Source organism: Cibotium barometz, chromosome 10, assembly GCF_041138505.1.
Source record: "Cibotium barometz isolate CiBa-2024 chromosome 10, ASM4113850v1, whole genome shotgun sequence".
NCBI classification, from domain to species: domain Eukaryota; kingdom Viridiplantae; phylum Streptophyta; class Polypodiopsida; order Cyatheales; family Cibotiaceae; genus Cibotium; species Cibotium barometz.
In genome coordinates, this window is record NC_141055.1 from 54,867,341 (window position 1) to 54,888,045 (window position 20,705).

Genomic DNA, 20,705 nt, shown 5'->3' on the forward strand with positions numbered 1-20,705 from the left:
TCTCAATTGCTCTAAGGCACTTAAGAATCAAGAAATCTCATCATGGATATCAAGAACGGTGTAGGTGTACCTGTAGTTGTTACCTTTCGTATCATGGCCATTGCATGTCTAGAAGTACTGAGAATTGAGTCTTCTCAGCCTACTCTCCATGTGTGAAGCCAGCTGCAATAAGTTACTGTCTCATATCAGCGTAAAAGCTCAAAAACAAATTGTTTTTTGCCTTGCTTTAGTAAACAAATCCGCTAATCATATTGAAGGAATTTGGGTTCATGAGGTTTGGGAAGGCTAGCGGTTTTTTTGGGGGGTTGTGAGCTGGTGCTTTGTGAAAAGTCTTTTTTCTAAAGAAAGTGAAAGAAATGAAGTGAAGGTGCTTCATTTACTTGAAGGAAATGATAGCTGCCCTAGAATGTGGGTCTAGGGCAGCTGTCTTTCCATTTTCCAATAAAATCTCTTGACTATGTTGTGACATGCTAAAATCTAGAATGCTGGCAGCATTATGTTTATGGAAAAGAGGCTCTTCCTAAATTTAGGTTAGACTTGGTACTTGAGCTATGTTTATAATAAGGCCCCTCTCCTCTTTCATGTCATTCGATGACAACTTTCTTGGAGACCTGATGGAAACTCACAGAGAACCCAAGATCGAGTACCTACAACACATTGTAGGATTCTCCTACCATCCATAGTCTCCCTTATGAAACTACTCTTGAGGTCAAGGTTGGATTCTGGATAGTTTGCAAGCCTTCAGTATGGTATATGTATCCATATGACGATGGTCCTCTTGCGCAGTTCATTAGGTAGGATAGGTGAGTTGCCTCACAATTGGAACATTGACGACTCATCTAAATCTTCTCTCTTCCCATAGAAACTTTCCCTCTCAGTGAAGTCTATTCTTGTCTCGGGGTCCCATGACAAAGATTGCAAATGAAAAATCCCTTGAGCACTTTTGAAGAGAAGCCAAAATTTGATGATTCCTCTTTCCTAGCTTTGATGTCTATAATTGGCCTTGGTTGGCCTTCGCCACTGCAATAGTAGTTGCCGGGTGTCTTTTGTAAGCTGCTTTGAATAGTTCCTAGTGTTTATTGGGTTGCTAGGCCCAACTTTGTTTTCACCGTCCTCTACTCCTTACTTGCTTGGCTCAATGCTGAACCATTGTGTTGTCTGAAGGAATTTTGAAGTAATGTTGCCTTAAGTGCAAAGCTGTCCTTTAATCTTGTCTCACCTTCACTATTGTAGACATTATCATCATGAATATCAATAATGGATATCTATCCTTAGAACCATCCTCCTTTCTCTTGGTAGATTTTGCCTCATCCTCTTTCTCTGTATCTCTTTCTTTGTTGGTAGATTCTACCTCGTCCTCTTCTAAGAATACATAGCAACATAGCAGAATCTTCACAACACAAATCATTGAATTGCAAAAAGAAGAGTAAATATTAATGCTTGTGTTATATCTTCTCCTCTAGTAACTTTATGCTTAAATCCTCAAAAGTAAGAGGAAGGTCACGCACCTACATGCTAAGTGAGATCACCAAAGTGTTATACTTCGGGGGTCAAACTCTAATACAATTGTGTGTTCCTCATCACTGGTCTTGGTGATCCCCACCACTACTGTCTACTGTTGATCTTGTAGATTCTTTATATATCATATGAACTGCTCAGATGCTTCTCCTTCAAAATGCTTTTCTGCTACAAACTGATTCTTAAGGTTTTGTATCCTTGTCTAATTCCTTATCTCATACTGGTTCTTAAGAAGTTACTCTACTTCGAATGATGCTGTGGTAGTATGCTGAATCATGATCATCATCGAATTAGTGATGCTGATGCTGATGATGGCACATAAAGTATCTACATTCCATCGACAGTATGGTCTGTAATGGATCTACTAGATCTAGAATAGGACCTCGATTTTCCCGAGTTGCAGTTTTTTATAACTCATATGAATAAAAAATGGACCTAATCTTAAACTTCCAAAGAGTGTAAGTTGTCCCATCCAACTTCCCATCACCAAAAGGTGAATGGGAGGCACGAGCGGTTGCGTTTTAATTTTTTTGGTTGGGCTCTCTCCCCAAACGTACCTTCAAATAACAAACTACAAAAACAAGATTTGACTAGAACCTAAACTCTCATACCATAAAAGAAATCAAAACAATGAAAGCAGAATCTTCACAACATAAAGCATTGATCAATTGCAAAAAGGAGTGGTGAGTAAACACTATATAACTTGCAAACTTTGTTACAAGCTGATGACTATCCTTATGAACTTGTCTAGTCCGACTGAGTAAGGAACTTTGATGGCATTCTAGACAGACTCTGGATGGATTCCTTGCATGTACAAGGGTGCACTACTACAATGAAGGTAAATCTCAATCTGTATAAGATATGGAATAGAGAAACCACCACTAGACTATATATACAGCCTAGTGGTGATTTCTCTATAATCTCAATCTCATTCTCTACAAGATAAGTTATGAAATAGAGGATTCCTCTATAATCTCAATCTCTACAAGATCAGATATGAAATGAAGGAACCACCACTATATATATAGTCTAGTTCCTCCATAATCTCAATCTCTACAAGATAAGACATCAAATGGAGGAACCACATCTAGACTATATATAGTCTCCTAGTACTAGTAGCCAACTATTGTCTGACATGTTCAACCATGTCCTTGACTGAGGGTACATGGGTACATGAACCAACCCCGTAACCCAAGGATAAGCTATCCTGACAAGATCGTGGTCCATTAACCTACACTTGACACACCGTATTTGGTAGGGTGCCAAGTCTATATAAGTCGTCTCCTAACATCTGGCCACATTTGGCTACTATCCCTATTGTTTAAACTTAAAACTGTCATAGGTGCCTGGGTGCTCATCACAATGGCGTCTCCTCATATAGCTGGGGCCTTATAAAATAGAGCACATCTACCACCTGCAATGACAACATGAGGGTGTGGGGAGCATTGAATTTTCTAACACCTCTTCCTCTTCATCCCTTCCTTCTTCTCCCTTTATAGACTTGACCTCTCCCTCTTCCTCTTCACCCCCTTCTTCCTTTCCTAGGTCAAGGACTTCTTCTATGCTCTAGAATTTAAGGAGTAAAGGCTTGCCTACAGGAGGTCCTTCCTTATTTCTTCTTCTTGCATCTCCTTAACCATGCTTGCATCAATGTATAACCCCTCTTCTATATTTGACTATATAGACTAGAGCCCAGCCTTTGGATCTTGAATGCAAGCGTCTTTCTCTCTCTTTAGGCTTCCTCTTTAGCCTTTGTGGTAGCTTCAACCTTTTTCCTCTTTGTTAATCCCTAGGGAGCTATCTTCTCTTCGTGTTGATTCATTTCCGTTGTAGTGAGATTTTTGTTCTTCAGTAAGTCATGTTATTCCTAGAACAATCGTCTGAAAGATTTAAGAAATATCTTATCCACACATAGGTAGCTGTTTTGAGACTTGATTTTCATTGTTGACGCATAGCGACCCAGCAAAAATTGACCTTGCCCCATCGATCTTGATTGTTAGCAGTCTTCACATCACCTTCATAAGTTTTCCTTATGTTTGTCTCCATTTCTTCTTAAAAGAAGTATGATAGTTAAAAAAGCAGTAGCATTAGCGGTATCATTTGCTTGATTACTTTGATCTTTAATGGAGAGGTGCTGATACCCTCTTGGGATATAATGTGCCCTAGTACATCACCTTTGAAATATATGCAAAACACATATTTGAAAGGATTCAGAGAAATCCTTTTCTTATGGCACCTTCTGAATATAAGCCTTAAGTTACTTTAGGTGCTCCATCATTTTTTTTGAAAGCTGCGAAATCATCTAAGAAAATTGTCATAAATTCTTCGTGCAAGAAATTGGTAAATCTTTCCATCATGCAAAGCTAAAATGTTGCTGGGGTATTACACAACCCAAAGGGCATACCATTATATACATGTAGGCACCCCATTTTGTAATGAAGGTTGTCTTAGGCGTATTTTGTAGGTTGTCTTAAGCATATCCTCTGGTGCTATGCTCAGTTGGGTTATAACTACTGTATGAAACTATACATTTCATGATCGAAAACCTAGTTTAACATAGTATCGATGAATGGAAGTGGGAACAGATCCTTAATCACATGAGCATTGAGCTTGGGATAGTCCGCACAAGCTCTTAACTTTCCATTTTTCTTCGGAACTATCACAATCGGAGATAACCCTGCCTTCTGAGTAGGTTGTCAATTTTTCTTTGGAACTACCATAATCAGAAAACAACCATCTGCTGGACAAATTATGTGATAAACCATGCCTTGAGAAGGTTGTCGAGTTCCTCCTTGACTCTCTTGGCATAGTTTGTGTTCATGTGGTACCTTTTCATGTGGAGTGGTCTAGCATCCGACACTAGTGCAATCTTAAACTAAAACACCATACTGACACACCACTAGATCCATGCCCTTTAAAAACTCATACTCGGTGGTTGGACATTTCTCTGATAAACCATTTTTTTCCTTGAAGGGGGACTCTTTTGTAAGTCCTTGAAGGGGCTCTCTACAAGTCCGCTTCTTGTGGTTGAGATGTGGAGATTCTACTTCTCAGACTACTTTGTCCATCATTGTAGAGCTCATTGGTCACACCATGAAAGAATGCTTGATGTTTTTGGATAGTGGGCTTTGGCGAGGCTATGGTGCCATCTTCAGGAGAGATGGTGCATCTCCCCAGGCTTCTCGTTCCTTAGGATTTTTGGCACTCTTTTTATAGAGAATATCTTGATAGTCGGTGCTGTTCTGTAGTGCTATTTTCTTCTTTTGCAGTTTCCTCACCTTGCTTCTGCTTCTCGTTGTATTTCTTTTTCAATAGGTTATTTCCACAGAAAACATTCTTCCCTTTGCTAATCTTGTTGTTTGGTCCTCCTAGTTTTGTTCTCCTGATGGTTCAATGATGCTGGCTTACTTGGGAAGCATTTCGAGTTGGTGTGTGAACTGTGTGGGGTTTTTTTGAGTTTCCTGATAGTTGCTACTTGAGATGGCTCGTTGACTTCCTCCTGTGTCAGGTGGATATCTGTGTGTCAGGCTGATATCTGTTGGATAACTTTACCAGTTTACTTCTCTTCCCTCCACTTGGAAAGATTTTGTCTTCTTTTCCACTAGTTCTTCACATCATTGGGTCCTTTGCAAAAGCAAGTGAGGACATTGTTTTCTAGTTTCTCCTCTACTAGTCAAGAGTCTAAAAAAAAGAACACTCTACTTAAATGTCATGGAAGAGGCGTCATCATCTGTATCTTGACCTAGCTGATCTTCAACTATAACAACTCTTTAAAAATAATCATATGCATTGCCAATGCTTTCGCTTATTCTATCCTCTATACTTTTCGTTGGGTCCTTCAATTGAGACCAACAATGATGTATTTCTTTATTTTTTGGCACCTTGACCTTTATCCTTTGGGTAATTTGCAATGCAATTATGGACATTTGTAATGTAGCCTCTCACTTTATTCTTATTTTGATTTTAGAACTAGAAGTTTACCCTTCCTTTTTGACATGTTATGCATTTGTGTTTAAAAATCAATGGGCTGCTCCATGGAATCTACATGTCCTTGTCTTAGCAAAGACAATATATTGATTGTAAGTCTCTCTAGCTAGGTTTCCAATTGAGTTTGGAAGTAGCTTTGCTTTTTAATATGGGAGAAACGTTGTCACCTCATCTTGCAACTTAATGATGTGTTTCTACTATGTGATTCTCTTTCAAACACAATGAACACATTGACTATTTTTCCAAAATGGTACAAGAAAAATAGTCATGTTCCCACCTTCCTTCTTATTCTTCCTATAAGAGCTCTTCAATCTCATATGATAATTGCATGGTAAGTCCTCGTGTTATGAAGCCAATGCTATAAGACCATTCTAATTTTCTCTTTAGTGTGGGAGACCTTTCTCTTCTCCTTCTTGCTTCATTTTACCATATGAAAATCTCCAACGAGAATTGCATCTCTTCCAACCATTACATGTGTAAGGTCGTACCATACCTTTGCGCAACACGTTACATATAAGAATTTCAAAACCATTCTCCTTGGCCTCAATGAACTCTCCTCTGTTGTCACGGATGGCATCTTTCAAGCCTTCAGCACCTGCCTCTTTTTAAAGGGGGGGCTGAATTTTTGATATTGGTGTTCATTGGCTTTAGAGGGGACTATCATCCTCTATCTTTTGGGGGATGCTATTGGCATCCATGTCTGCTGTCTTATGAGGTCAACCATTGGCAAAGTGGCCACCTTCCTACATCTATAGCACAAGGCCCAAACTTGACTCCGATACATGGCTCCAAGCCTTCTTCTAGGGTGGTGAGCTCCATCTCTTCTAGGCTATTATTCCTTTGATCCCACTGGATCCAAGCTTTCCTAGCTCCTCCATTGTACAAACCCCTCCCCCGATTTAATCTCCATTTAAGAAAAAGTAGGGCCAATATGGGAAATATACCTAAACTAGGCACTAGTGTTGTAATGGCATACACCAAACCTCCTTGATCACATAGCACTTAGCAGCTCTCTTTGGGCAGCACTTGGTAAAACCCTTGCCAACAAAGTGAAACTTTTGCAGGTTGAGATTTCCAATCAAACCACTTTTTGACCATCATTTGTAGGAGTTGTCCCCACCATGAGCTTTTCAAACTCCACACACACCTTGCCCATGGGCTAATCAAGAGTTTATCTAAACTCATTTTTAGCATTGCGAGCATACTTGCATCAACAGCCTTTTCTCCTTTCTACTTCTAAGCTCTATACTCTTTTTAAGCAACAGGTATACGTGCATCAACATGCTCTTTTCTCCTTTCTACTTATTAAAAAGCTCATCTATTTCAACATGGCAGAAGGTCCATCTACTGCTTAGTTCCTTGACAAGTGGCAACCATTACTTGATGAGGCTGCATTTGCCATTCTTGCACCCTTACAAGCCATGTTCCTCCTTGCTACTCTCCCACCCTCATGGTGCGCCTCCATTACCACTCAATCTTCCACAACAAAGCTTCAAGTTCAAAGCTTGATGGTGGGCTCTAAGATCCTACAGGAGGGTCATGTGCAATTTAGGTGGTCCCTCCACCATGGTCAAACTGCCCCACCAACTCCTCCTTGGATATGACAACTGGTACTTTGGTACTTTGACACTAGGGCCACTCACCATATGAGCTTTCATCATGACTGGTTATCCAATATATAGCCTCTCCTAATAAGGAAGTTCACTTGGGTGATAACAACGTTTGCTTTTGAAGACATAAACATTTATCTGCGGAACCAAGAAGAACATATGGAGCTAGCGAGCTGCGAAGCTACAAAGTTGGAGAGGAAAAGAGTTGAAAGTAACATGATGCAAGACCGAAGAACCCATGGAGGTGAAGGCTTGTAGTTGTGAAGTTGGAGACTAGCATGAGGCAAGTATGAAGGACCGCATAGCGGAGAAGACTCGTTCTTGTGTAGATGCATGGAAGAAGTTTGCATTTGACCGTTGACACCAACATACAACAGCGTGAGGGGCACGTTAGGTACTCCTCCTAGGAGAAACGACATGTGGATGAAACCTACAAGGTCGATCAAAAATGGAATCATAAAGCAAATGTATAAAGATATCAATGAAACAACAAAAGGGCCATGGGACCGTCGTGTCGGCATGGTACCCACAGAATGTAAACATAAAAGAGTAGAGAATGTAAAGCCGCCAAGCCAAGATCATTTTGGGAGGATATCAAGCGGGAATGTATCTACTAAGTGGCAATGTGTCCATGATGAGCCTTGTGGCAATGGAGCCACCTCTTTCTTTTCAAGTGGTATCAGATGAAGAAAGGAAGACAATGAAGCTGCGCAAAAGGATAGAAGACACAAGGGGCTTGGACCCCCTATCATGCAAGCCAATATGCAAGGGGCTTGAACCCCATATCATGCACACAATATGCAAGGGGCAAGACCCCATATCATACAGACAATATGCAAGGGGCATGACTCCAATTTTGAATATGAATTCAGATGAATATGCAGTGAAACCCAACGGGAATGTGAATGAATTCGATCGTAGAGTTGGAGCGGGGCGACTTGAAACTCCTGCTATCATTGTGGGTTGACGATAGGTCGGCAGCCGAGCGATAGCCAAACTCAGAAACAGGTCTCCTCGAAACCTCACACTCTAGGTAGTTTTGAATAGGGTTCCCAACGTAAACACGCAAGTTTAGGTTTCGGAAGGCTTCACAGAATAAAAATCAAACCCAAGATGAGGATGATTCCAATCCGAAGAAAGAGAAAACAACCCGCTAGGGTTTTCTAACTTTCCAAGATGGCGGGTGATTCCAATCCGAAGAAAGAGAAGAAAACCCACCAAGGTCTTCAGACTTTTCGAGATGGTGGGTGTTTCATTTGTGGCCACAAGGACCATATGAGAGCATCTGCCAGGCAAAGAAAGCGCCCAAGGCAGCTCATGTGACTGAAGTAAAAATCAACCCTAAAATCTCTTTTATTGATACTACAGTTCTATATCATAGTGCTTGGTATGTAACTTCAACATGTCGTTCTTTTGGTCCCAATGATCTTATACAGATGTATGGATCGGTATTGGGAAAGACTATGCACATCGTTTTTTACCCTAGTAGTACTCACAACTTCGTTAATGCCAAACTTGTGCAAAAGTTGAGAGTGGAGATGCAACCAAGTGATCATGTCTATCATGTGAACTTAGTGGCAAGGTGGAATGGATAAATTTGGGACCGCGGTGGGTTTCTCAATTGCCGATCTCTATCCAAAGTCCCTAGGTTTTTTAAATTATGAATCTAGATAGGGTTGACGTTATTCTAGGAAAGGAATGGTTCTTTAGCCCAATGATGTTCATGTTGATTGGGAAGGGTCATACTTTTGTCCTTCGTGTTGGAGGGTCTTCCAATTGGTCTTAAGGGTGATTTTGTGGTCCCACCCTCTACTCTTGTAAATTCATGAGAACTTTATAATATAATTGGAAATTCACATTATGAGGTGTTTTAGTGTGTTCTTGATCCCTTTCATTTAATGTTAATAGTAATTTGAATACGGTTAAGTTGGATGCTTGGGAGACACATGCTTTAGAGGGCATTAAGGTGGATTTTGCCAATGTCTTCCCTGCTACATCTTATGATTTGTCACCTAGCAGGTTGGTGAGTCATAAGATTGAACAAGCACCTTATAGGATCAACGAACTAGAAGAGGATGAGATTGCCTAATAGTTATCAGAATATCTCAAGATGGAGGAGTAAAGGGGAGCTCCTATGCTTTTGAAGCGCAAGAAGGACGATACTTGATCAATGTGTGTAAATTATAAAAAGTTGAATAAGGTTACGATTAAGAATAGGTATCCTCTTCCCAGAGAAAATGGTTTGATAGATAGGTTGTAGGGTGCTACCTATTTTATGAAGATTGACCTTTGTATTGGTATCACCTGAGGAGGATGTCTTTAAGATAGGTTTCCGTACACGACGATATCTACACCTGAGGAGGATGTCTTTAAGATAGGTTTCCGTACACGACGATATGTCCATTACAAGTTTCTCGTATTACCTTTTGGGCTCACGAATACTCTTGCTACTTTCAACAGATGATGAATGATCTCTTTCGAGATTATTCGAGGGAAGTTCATTGTGGTATTCTTAGATGATATTTTTTGTTTATAGTTGTACCCTCAAGGAACATGTTGAGCATCTCAAGGTAGTCTTGGGAATACTAGGACTGGAACGAGGGTACACTAAACTCTCTAAGTGTGAGTTCTTCTAGGTCATCAAATTTCTTGGGATGGTCTACCCATCAATCTTGAGCGGATCTAGAAAGTGCTGGATTGACCGATCCCTCGGACAATGAGGCAACTTTAGGCATTCTTGGGATTCACTGTCTTCCTTAAAAAGTCAATGAAGGATTAATTGAATCTAACTATTCCCTTTCACAAACCTTCTCAATGGATGGGGATGAAAGTCTAATAGTCCTATTACCCAGATGAGAGGCTTGATGAGCCTTTGTTCCAGGGGGCGGCCTGTGGCATTCGAAAGCAAGAAGCTTGATGAGAGCCAAGTCAGGTGGCATACTCGGGAGAAAGAATTGTATGCAATTATACACACATTGAAAATTCGGAGACATTATTCGCATGGAACCAAATTTGTTGTCTTGACTAACCATGAGTCAATCAAGTACATTTGTGATAGACCTGAGTTGAGAGGGAGGAAGGCATAGTGGGCAAAGCTTATGCAAGACTTTGATATGGAGATTCAGTATAGTAGTTTGATCCAAGTTGCATATGCTTTGAATCAAATTAGGGAGATGAATCTTTTGAGTTTCAAAAAGATTAGTGATTCCTTGAGAGGCTTGAACCGAACCGATAGGCATTTCAATCGGTATTGGCAACAAGTTCAAGGGCAAGAAGCTCCACAGTTCTAGACCAAGACTCAAGGGCCATACCACATGGTTGGGTAGTTGATTCGGAACGGATAATTGTTCCAAGATGACAGTGTTTGTGTATCGATTGTTTATATAGCCATCATTGTCATGCCACGTCCTCACCTTTTTGTGTTCCATTTTTGGAGGCATGCCATACCCACATTGCAAAAAGAAAAACTCCATGATTTTCCTTTTTAAAATTTAAAAAACTTGTTTTTACAATTTAAGTCATTGATAGTGTCCTTGTTAATCTTTTCGTTCCATGTTTTTCTCCAATTTTGTCCTTCTTCACTTTCAATTAACATATCAAACAAGTGATTTACAGATATAAATTACTAAAAATTACATACAATTCTATAGTTTAGTTTGTGTAAATTGCCAAAAAAAATATTTTAAATAAAATCTTTTGATTTCACATGTGTTATATAACAATATTATAAGTTTATATAATACACAGTATTAATAGATTAGTTGATTATGATATAAATGTGTCATTAAAGAGGCTTTTTACATTGTATAATATATCAATGTTAGTATTATAAACAAATAGGTAACCTTAGAAAATATAATAATAAGTAGATTTGATGCAATATTTATTCCAAGAGTATTACACTACTAAATTCATAGCTGTTGGCTTGATGGCTCCTTTTGTGATCTAACAGGTAGAGAAAAATCTGACCGTACACACACACACACACACAGCGAGCGCCACAAAGGGATTCGTAAGCTGCTTCTGCTACATTCGAGTATCGACCAGAGAACTCATATTCTTTATTATTTCATTGCATAAACCAATCAAATGAACGTAGCACCCATTAATCACTTAACATATGTTCGAATGTTCTTCATCTTCTTCAGTTCTGCTTTTGAGCAACACAATTTTTGGAAGTCCAAAGCTTGCTCACTCAGACATTTCATATGGTCCTTGCGTTTGAGCTAATCCATTGAAATCATCTGTGCAGTCCTTCATCAGAAAACTAGCTTACCAATGCCAGGGGTGTCCCTTCCTCCCTCCCTCCCTCCCTTCATAACAGCCCAGGATGGCCGTCGGTCCAGCCCATTCTGCAGTGAAGCTCCTGGCAACTTTCTGTGGAATGGCCGTCCCGATCACCCTTCCACTGGCTATGACCCAGATTCTGTACTCCTAGCTATGAGCTTTGATATTTACCCTCCACTGACTGGCATCTCATACAAATTGGACTAACATAGAAACACTTCACCCAAGCATCAATGTCCTGTCCAAGGTTGCATAGCAAAAACTAAGTCATGAAGAGAGTCTTGGCTCTTCATTTATGAGATGTTTGGTACATGCATATTAGTGCTCCCCTCAAGGTCCATACTAGGGGCTTGTATGCACAAGTAAATCGGTGGAACTTGCTCGTGGACAGTCATCTAAACGTGCGGAGTCCCGCCGATCCACATATTTTTCACACAAATAGGATGAGTGGGTATGTATATTAAGGGCCTTCTGATGATATTCAGAATTGAGCCCAAGTTCCAGCTTGACGTGAGCCAGTCAAATGGCCTTACATCAGTCTAGAGGACAAACTGTTGAAAAACATCCAACAAAATTATGCAGCACACACAAGCTTACTGATGTAAAAGAGCTGGACAAAGCCAGAGTTCAATCACCTTGCCCCTGAACACCACACAAACAAGAGCCCAGTTAAAATCCCATCCTTGGAAGGTAGAATCAATGTTATCAGCTGCTTGGAATGAATGGTCATTGAAGCAAAAGGCATACTGTTGTAATCATACATTAATCCTACTTGATACCTGTGTGACTACATCACACACTACACAAAACACCCAAGTTATTGCACAGCCAAAACCCGCCTCTTCAGAATTGCACCATATGCTTTCTTCTTCATTAGTTTCCACCTTCAAAGAAAAAAAATTTCAATGGTAACTATTATTCAACTGTCAAAGCTTCTGCAAACCGTATTTCCACACTGCTCTTCCATGCTCCCATGCTTGCCTCTTCCAGAAAGTCTCCCGGATGGAGATGAATAAGACCCATCAAGAAAGCTGCCATACTCGGAGGCACCTTTTGGCCCACAACTTACAAAACCATATCCTTCTACCTTCACATGATGGCAACCCATCTCAGACTTCCACAACCTTTTCTGCATCTTCGTACTCCACCACCGGTTTCTTCTTCCCAGCAGCCGACATAGCAAAGAACTCCACAATGACCTCTAATGGCATCCCTTTCGTTTCTGGCACCTTCACGAAGACAAATACCCAGGCTATGAAGCAAAATGCTGCAAAAAATGCAAATGTCCTTGCAATACCAAGGGACGAATCCAGAACCGGAAACAGCTCCGTCACCAAGATGTTGGTTATCCACATGGCTGCCTGGCAGATTCCTGTGCAAACGCCCCGGACTCTTGTTGGGAATATCTCAGCACACAGCATGTTTGGAATGGGGCCAAAACCCGTGACAAAGAAGATGACATACACAACAACACTTAGAACTGACACTGAAGCAAAGACTGCATCACTTGTGGGCACAAGGTTGATAATAATCAGGGACAGTAGAGCTAACACTAAGATTGGGAGTGTGATTAGAAGGATTTTCCTGCAAAAAAATGACTGTATAAGGTCGGTTTCAGTAAGAAAGAAGGCATCAGTGTGGGCACGCAAATCAAAGGAGGAAGTAGGCGAAAAGCATACCGCCGACCCACTACATCCATGAGCCGCATTGCCACTATGATGAAGGGAATGGACACCAGATTCGTAGCAGCACTGGCTAGAATAGAAGCTGAGTCAGATCCAATGCCCATTTGAGACAACAACACATCTGCGCCCGACTCCTGAAGTATCTCCGGTGTGAAGTTGAGAACAGCATTGATGCCACCAAACTGTTGAAAAAGCAATCTTGGTTAGCACACTGAAAGAAATTTAAGGGGCTTTACACACTTGTGGATGCCCAAGAAAAAATAAGTAATCCTCCCACCCAAATTCCCCCATCCATCAGATAGGGGTTGTGTTCAAGCCCCTACGTAAACAAGACCAGTTGCAAATGCCTGCATTACCTGCTCAAGAATCTGCAAAATCACTCCAACAATGAGAGCCTGCCTCACACCACCTTCAAGGAGATCAGACCATGCTGGCCCTCTTGTAGCCGTTTCTGCCGGGTGTATCAACGCGGGTCCAACTTGGTTCTCCAGATAGATATCCTTCCCATACTGAGACGGCCTGCTTACTAAAGCTGCAGCTGGAATAGATTCCACCACACCCACTGTACTACCAAAACGAGGAAGTGAATATGTAGAGCCCATTCGAGGTCCATCTGCAGGAGTTTCCTGAAACAGAAATATCCTCTTATAACTCCCTTGATCAGGTTTGCCATCAGTCCCTTCAGGACCTGTCCACTGCCAAGCCAACTGCCAGCCACCACCAATATCCGTGCTCCCAACCGACCCCGCAAAGCTTCCATATGGTGCAATGCTAGATGGTACCGCACTATGAGAAACTCCTTTTATGTCTTTTAAGGCTGTTCTTGATGCTGAGCTTGCCCTAGATAGAGATTTTCCAGCCAAAGAGTCAACTCTATGTAGATCTGAATCCTCCCAATGACCACTGCTATGTCTTGAGAGTAGAGGGCTTGTCAAACCCCCATCCATGTCACCACCTATATCGTCAGAGTAATAATCTTCATGTGGCCTTTCTGCATTCTCTTCATCCTCTTTATCGTCATCAAAAGCTTCAAATTGATGTCCTTGGACATGACTTCGCATGCTTTCAAAACCATGGAAATGGTCAGCAAAAGTGCCCTTAAGGCTTCCCATCAAGGTGACCATTGGATCCATGAAAGGAACACTGCCAAGCCGTGGAGTTCCCTGTTGAATGATGCTTTCAGGTCTTGAAAGAAATCCTTGAGACCCAGTTACACTAGAGAGGGGTTTTGCAATCCAAGAAGTCCCATCTCCAGGAGTAAAAAGCTTTATGTGAGAGTCCTCTTCACTGGAAATTACATCATCCAGGTCTCCCACCAAATCAGCAGGTTGGATAATATACTCTTCCAAGATTGGATCTTCTCCCACACCCAGACCTTCTACTAAAAGAGCCATTTCTCCTGGAAAAAAGAAAAAACAAAGACTCTACTTTAGGCTTGTAAATGTACAGGCAGACTTCTACTTTGCTGAAAAGCTATCACTGCCAAGCAAAGCACCATGTTCTAGGACAGCTCTACATACTAAAAACCCATGGTTCTTCGAAGTTTCTTTTGTCCTGAGGTAGGTGCTTATCTTTGTTTCACCCAACTGGTTGTTTCCTCACCACGAAATGACAGGGTCAAATGGTCTTTTAGAAGGCACTACTCCTGGGTAGACAAAAAAAATAGCAAGTAGTTTTCGAGTCTACTGCACATCTCTTCTTGCAAATGACACCGCTTTCACACTTTTGTTCAAGTAAACAAGCCATGCTCTCAGTTCAAAGAAAAAGATATTCCTTCACCATTCATTCAAAGCCTTAGGTTATAAAAGCCTTGCTCAAGGAGCATGAAGTTGTCCAATGGAAGGACACCGACTCCTATGTACAGATCGAGATTGATCAAGCATCAGGTCTCAGTGAGTGACATAGCAGTAGTGGCTATAAGCGCCTGTTCACACACACTTACAGACTTTCACCTCTAAGAGATGTTCACACACATGAACTGACTTTTCCACCAATTCCTCCTTTGGCGTTAGGATGGTGTCATGAGGAATAGCCTTCATACTTACGGTGATCACATCACTGGGCTGAATGCCTTAGCTTTCTCAACACTCTACTCATGGGGCAATGACACTTGGCTAAACCAATGACATCGCTGCTTCCACACACAAACACACTAGTGGCTATAAGCGCCTGTTCACACACACTTACAGACTTTCACCTCTAAGGGATGTTCACACACATGAACTCTGATTTTTCCACCAATTCCTCCTTCAGAGTTAGGATGGTGTTATGAGGAATAGCCTTCATACTTACGGTGATCACATCACGTTAGGCAAAAGATCACAGTGGCCATACTTGACATGATACAACAGATCACACTCAAATCTGCAAACCGGTTTAGCCACACGTAAGATTCTTCAGCTTCCAGAACTATCCCCCCAACTCAAAATCGCGATAACATAGGAAAGGAGCCTTTTATAAAATAAGACGTTACAAACATATAAGAGAAAACACACAAGGATTATTTAATTCAGATTTCAAGGGACATCTAGGCAGAAAACCCTCGACACTCACATATAAATAATCATGATAAAATATTTTTTATCGGTGGGAGAACCTTTCAATACGTGGAACCCGCAGAGGAAGTCAACGTTGTTGGAGCTGCATGCGGGGAATTACTAGCAGGCCAGGGCTGCTTTGGTGGAGCTGAGCAGTGCTGATGCCAAACCTCTGTGCTGTCGAGTTGATGCAAGGCAGTTCTAATAAATTTTAGGCATCAATTGGACGATTTTCCTATCAATTTTGAAAGCCCTATTTTTTGAAAAAAAAATTGATGCTGAATCTGTGAGCTGATGCTCCTACTACAGAGGTACTACGCACGAGCACACACTAGCGGAGGCTTTTGAAAGCTTTTAGGACGGGAGCTTCCAGAAGCTGTAAGCCAGTAGAGAGGGTTGTATAGCAACTCTATGCAAGCGATGCGCAGAGCAGGGGCGACGCATAGCAATCAAAGAAGTAATCCTTAACGACGCAGAGGCGGGGCTGGCGGAGTGGAAAGAGACACCAAAACGAGCACTCACACCGCTTGCGATAGGTGGCGATAATAACGCCGAGTGAGTGTGCTACCTGCTGCGATAAGTGGGGGGAATGGCGGGGCGGCAACTAAGCTTAGCGATGTTGCGTAAGAGGAGACAACCGGGATGTGCACCATGGGGGGGCGTAATAAAGCCGCTGTGCAAGTAGACTGATGTCGTTTGCCTGGCGAGGAGCAGCATCAACATTGGTCACCTCCTTCAGGTGACTACACTGTGGGCATCATCAAATCGTCAACGGTGTCAAGCAGCTTCAAGAAAGTAGCAGACGGCAATGACCAGGCTCTCATACCAATTGTAGACTTTAGGGTTGTCACATGCACTCTGCACTCAGTGCATGGTGACAAATTGGCTCATCATCAGCAGTGCAACATTTGTACATTATTAGAACCTAGTAGGATGATATTTGTCGTACGCCGTGACCCCATTGTACATCCTCAGTCCAGGATAAGTCAGGCACGAGCTACGTAGGTCATTCCTCAACCTTAGCGGGTCAGTCAGTCAGTCAAGTCCCTTAACCCACTTGGAGAGAATCATTCATGCATGTAGAGTTAGTAGAAGTATAGGGTTTGCATCAGAAAGCACTCTGCATCCTGCATAATATGCATTCATATGCATGTGCATCATTTAGAACATCCCAGAAGCCTTAGGGAATTTACTAGGCTTTATTTGGTATTTTTTTCATATTTTATGGTATTTATTTAGCAGTTATTGTCATTTATAAACATAAACTTTATTAAATAAATGACCAGCCAACTTGACCAACCACTAGTTAGTACAAATAGGCTTGCAGAGGGCTTAGACATTCATTCAGTCTCCAGTGAGCTAGGCACGTTCATCCTTAGCACCGGGAGCATTCCTCGCCTTCAGCCTAGACTGGTCCCTGCCTTTGGAGCTTGTGTTTGTGCTTTCAGCCTTCCTTGCAGCTTAACACAGCCCCTTCATGCAGTCCATTGAGTAGCCAGCAGTTACACAATCTCTAACGCAGCAGTTCAGTCCATCTGTACCCTAAACGCAGCAATTCAGACCATCTAGCCTGAGGTAGAGACTTCGTGAAGAGGTCTGCCGCATTGTCCTCCGTCGAACAATAAAGAAGCAAGATGTCACGAGCCAAGATCTTCTCACGAACAAAGTGATATTGTATCTCTATGTGCTTGGTCCGGGCATGGAAGACCGGGTTCCGAGTAATAGCTATACAGCTCTGGTTATCGCACTGGATGACGTGGGCTCCTTTTGTGGAAACCCAATCTCGCCAAGCAACCTCCGCAGCCACACAACCTCGCAAGCAACACCACAAGCAGCCCGGGATGACAATGCAATAGTTGGCTGCCTCTTACTGCCCCATGAAACCGCTCCTAAGCCGAGGGAAAAAACTATAGCCTGATGTGGATCTCCTCGTATCTGGATCTCCTCCCCAATCTGAGTCACTCCAACCTTGGAGTCTGACTCCATCCATTAATCCCCCTCCTGTGTAAAAGAGTCCAAGATCCTTCGTACCCTGCAGATACCGCAAGATACGCAATCCTACGTCCCAATGAGACTTCAACGGCGTCTGCATGAAGGAGCTTAACAGCCCCACAGAAAAGCTCAAGTCCAATCTGGTGTTCAGCAACCAGATCAATGAACCAACCAACTTCCGGTACAGAGAGGCATCAACTGGCTCACAAGGATCATTCACTATCAACTTGATGTTCGGGTCCATCGGCGATTTGATAGGCTTGCAGTTCTCCATCCCACAGGCCTCAAGCAACTAATGAACATACCGCTGCTGAGAGACAAAGAACCCCCTCTGGGTCTGCCAGATCTCCAATCCCAAGAAGAAGTGGAGTAAACTAAGTCGGTCATCTCAAACTCCTTTGACAAGGCAGCCTTCATCACTAAAATGTGCTCCACATGACCGCGGTGAGAATGAGGTCATCCACATAAAGGATGATCAGCGTGACCATGCCACATTCCCGAAAGAGATATAGGTTGGGATCTGCAACCGATCTCTGAAAACCAGTCCGTAGTAGAAAGAATAAATCAATCTTCTGATTCCAAGCCCTAGGAGCCTGTTTAAGACCATACAAGGCCTTCCTCAACTTGTAAACCATACCCTTTGATCCTGGAACCTCAAAGCCTGGAGGCTGCTCAACATACACCTCCTCCTGCAGGTCACCATTAAGGAACGCACATTTGACATCCATCTGATATACGAACACCGTTGAGAAGAAGCAAGGGCAAGAACGGTCCGAATCGTGGTCATCCTTGCTGTCGGTGTGCAAAGGTATTCTCATAGTCGATGCCTGGCCGCTGAGCATAACCCTTAGCTGCTTTGTGTTTGTCCACCGACCCATCTGACATATACTTGGTCTAAAAGACCCACTTGACACCAATGACAGACCGTTTCAACGGCCTCGGTATCAACTCCCAAGTGTTATTCTTCTCAATGGCATCTAGTTTCACCTGCATGACTTTCCTCCAAGTATCCTATGAAAGGGCTTCCTTGACGGAAGTGGGCTCTTTGTCTCGCATGATACAAGACATCAAAGCATACTTTGCCAGTAAAAGCTCCACTAAATGACTTTTATCACAGACTCTATGCAATCTTCTAGGTCCGTCCTCTGTGGTCCATTCGGAGAGAGGAGCTTCGTGACACCTGATTCCCGAAGGGTGTCCACTAGCCACCTCGGTACTCGAACAAAACGCGGAGCCTCCAACTATACGGGGGCTCATCTCCAGCTACGAGCTCAATCTCTTGAACTGACTGAGGCTGTCCAGCTAGAACAATCGACTGGGAATCATCCATCAGAATCCTCTGGGTCTCCAAGAAGTGGCGGCTCATCAATAGTGGAAACCGGAACATGCTCATCAAAGACCACATCCCTGTTGACACAACAACCTCGTTCCTCTCTGGATCATATAACCTATATCTCTTGGAAAGAGAGTTATATCCCACAAAGATAAGCTTTTGGGAATTTGAGTCAGGCTTCCCCCTCTGCTTCTTCGGAATATGAACATACGCATCGCTCCCAAACACATGGAAATGGGAGACATCAGGTTTCCTGCCAAAATATGCCTCAAAGGGAGTCATGTTCGGTACTGAAGTCGTTGGAGAACGGTTGAGGATATGGACAGCCGTAGCCACAGTCTCTCCCCAAAGTGCACGAGGAAGATCACGATGCTCCAACATCGTCCTCACCATCTCCTCCACAGTCCTGTTCTTTCGTTCAACAACTCCATTCTCTGACAGCGAACTTGTATTGGCCAGCTCCCTCTTGATGCCATGTTCCGCACAAAATCTCACGAAAGCATTAGAAGAAAATTCACCTCCTTTGTCAACCCAAAGAGTCTTCACCTGCAAGCTAGACTCTTTCTCCACCATTACATGCCACTCCTTGAATCGAGCAAAAGCCTGGTCCTTCTGTGAAAGGAAATAAACCCATGTGAATCTAGAACAATCATCAAGCAGCAGCATAAAGTACAAAGAACCTCCCAAGGATGCTGTCTGCATAGGTCCACACAAGTCAATGTGTACCAACTCCAATGGTTTCGAAGCCCGCCTGGAAGCCTGCTTCGGAAAAGATTCCCTGTGCTGCTTACCACGAATGCAAGAACTGCAGTATCCTTGCCTAGCTAACATGGTCAACCCTAGAGGCTAAAATAGGACACCAAACAGGAAGCCAGCAAGAAGGGGATGATGTCTAACACTATGTTCGCTGCAATCAGCTGCTGTCTGACTCTCTACTGACATCCGCGCTCCTCCACTACTTCAGCCGCGTGACGCTTCCTACACCCGTCGCCTAACGTACTCCTCGTCAACATTTGGTATCAAGGCTTTAAGCTTTAAAGCCTTAGTGTAAGGCTTATTATTATAAAGCTTAATGAAGCCTTATTAAAAGCTTCGAAAAGAGCAACATAACAACAAGAAAATGACGAAAATCACCATTGCTTATCAAAATAAGCTACCACCTTGCACGCTGTCAAGCAAATAGTAGAAAAAGTGAAAGAAGAAATGGTTTTTAAAAAAACAAAAGCATCTGACACGAAGGTATAGAAATCAATTTGGGGCTTTCAACAATTTTTGAAAATCTTGCTTAATTAAAGCATTAATCCCAAATCCTCCATCATTTTGTAAAATTGAGGCCAAAAATCAAGCATTCAATTGTTGCTATAGCCTCCTATAACATCATTTTCAAAAAAGCCCTAATTTTTAGAAAACCCTAATGTTTTCCAAGGAATGAGATGAAAAATCTGCTATATGTAATGATTCAACCTCCACCAAATGAGTAGGCCCAAGGGGGATGATGATACAAGTGTGTTTCCCTGTGTGTCAAATATCTGTGTTTTTTTCTATTTTTTCAAGATATGTGTTTGTGTTTTATATATTAGACCAAGTTGTATTTTGTGTTCTGGATCAAGTGTTTATCATGGTTGTAGCCACCTCTCATCACCTTATGTTGTAGGCCATGTGGATTGTGTGTGATTTGGTTAGTCCTTCTTCTTGGTTGTTTGCTCCACTGCAAGCATGTGAAATAGGACTACGGGTCTTGATTTATCCTTATAAT

At 42.3% G+C, this 20,705-nt stretch overlaps 1 protein-coding gene across 1 annotated transcript in view; it reads right to left on the minus strand.

Annotated features, from left to right (window-relative positions):
• Positions 1 to 12,107: 12,107 nt before the first annotated feature.
• Positions 12,108 to 20,705, minus strand: part of LOC147635063 (monosaccharide-sensing protein 2-like) — a 36,119-nt gene continuing 27,521 nt past the window's right edge. The window contains exons 3-5 of the mRNA XM_086804339.1: positions 13,444 to 14,486; positions 13,082 to 13,269; positions 12,108 to 12,986 (exon numbers count right to left, since the gene is read on the minus strand). Coding sequence (XP_086660465.1) covers positions 12,512 to 12,986; positions 13,082 to 13,269; positions 13,444 to 14,486 — 1,706 coding nt within the window. The 3' untranslated portion in view covers positions 12,108 to 12,511. The remainder of the gene's footprint in view (positions 12,987 to 13,081; positions 13,270 to 13,443; positions 14,487 to 20,705) is intronic.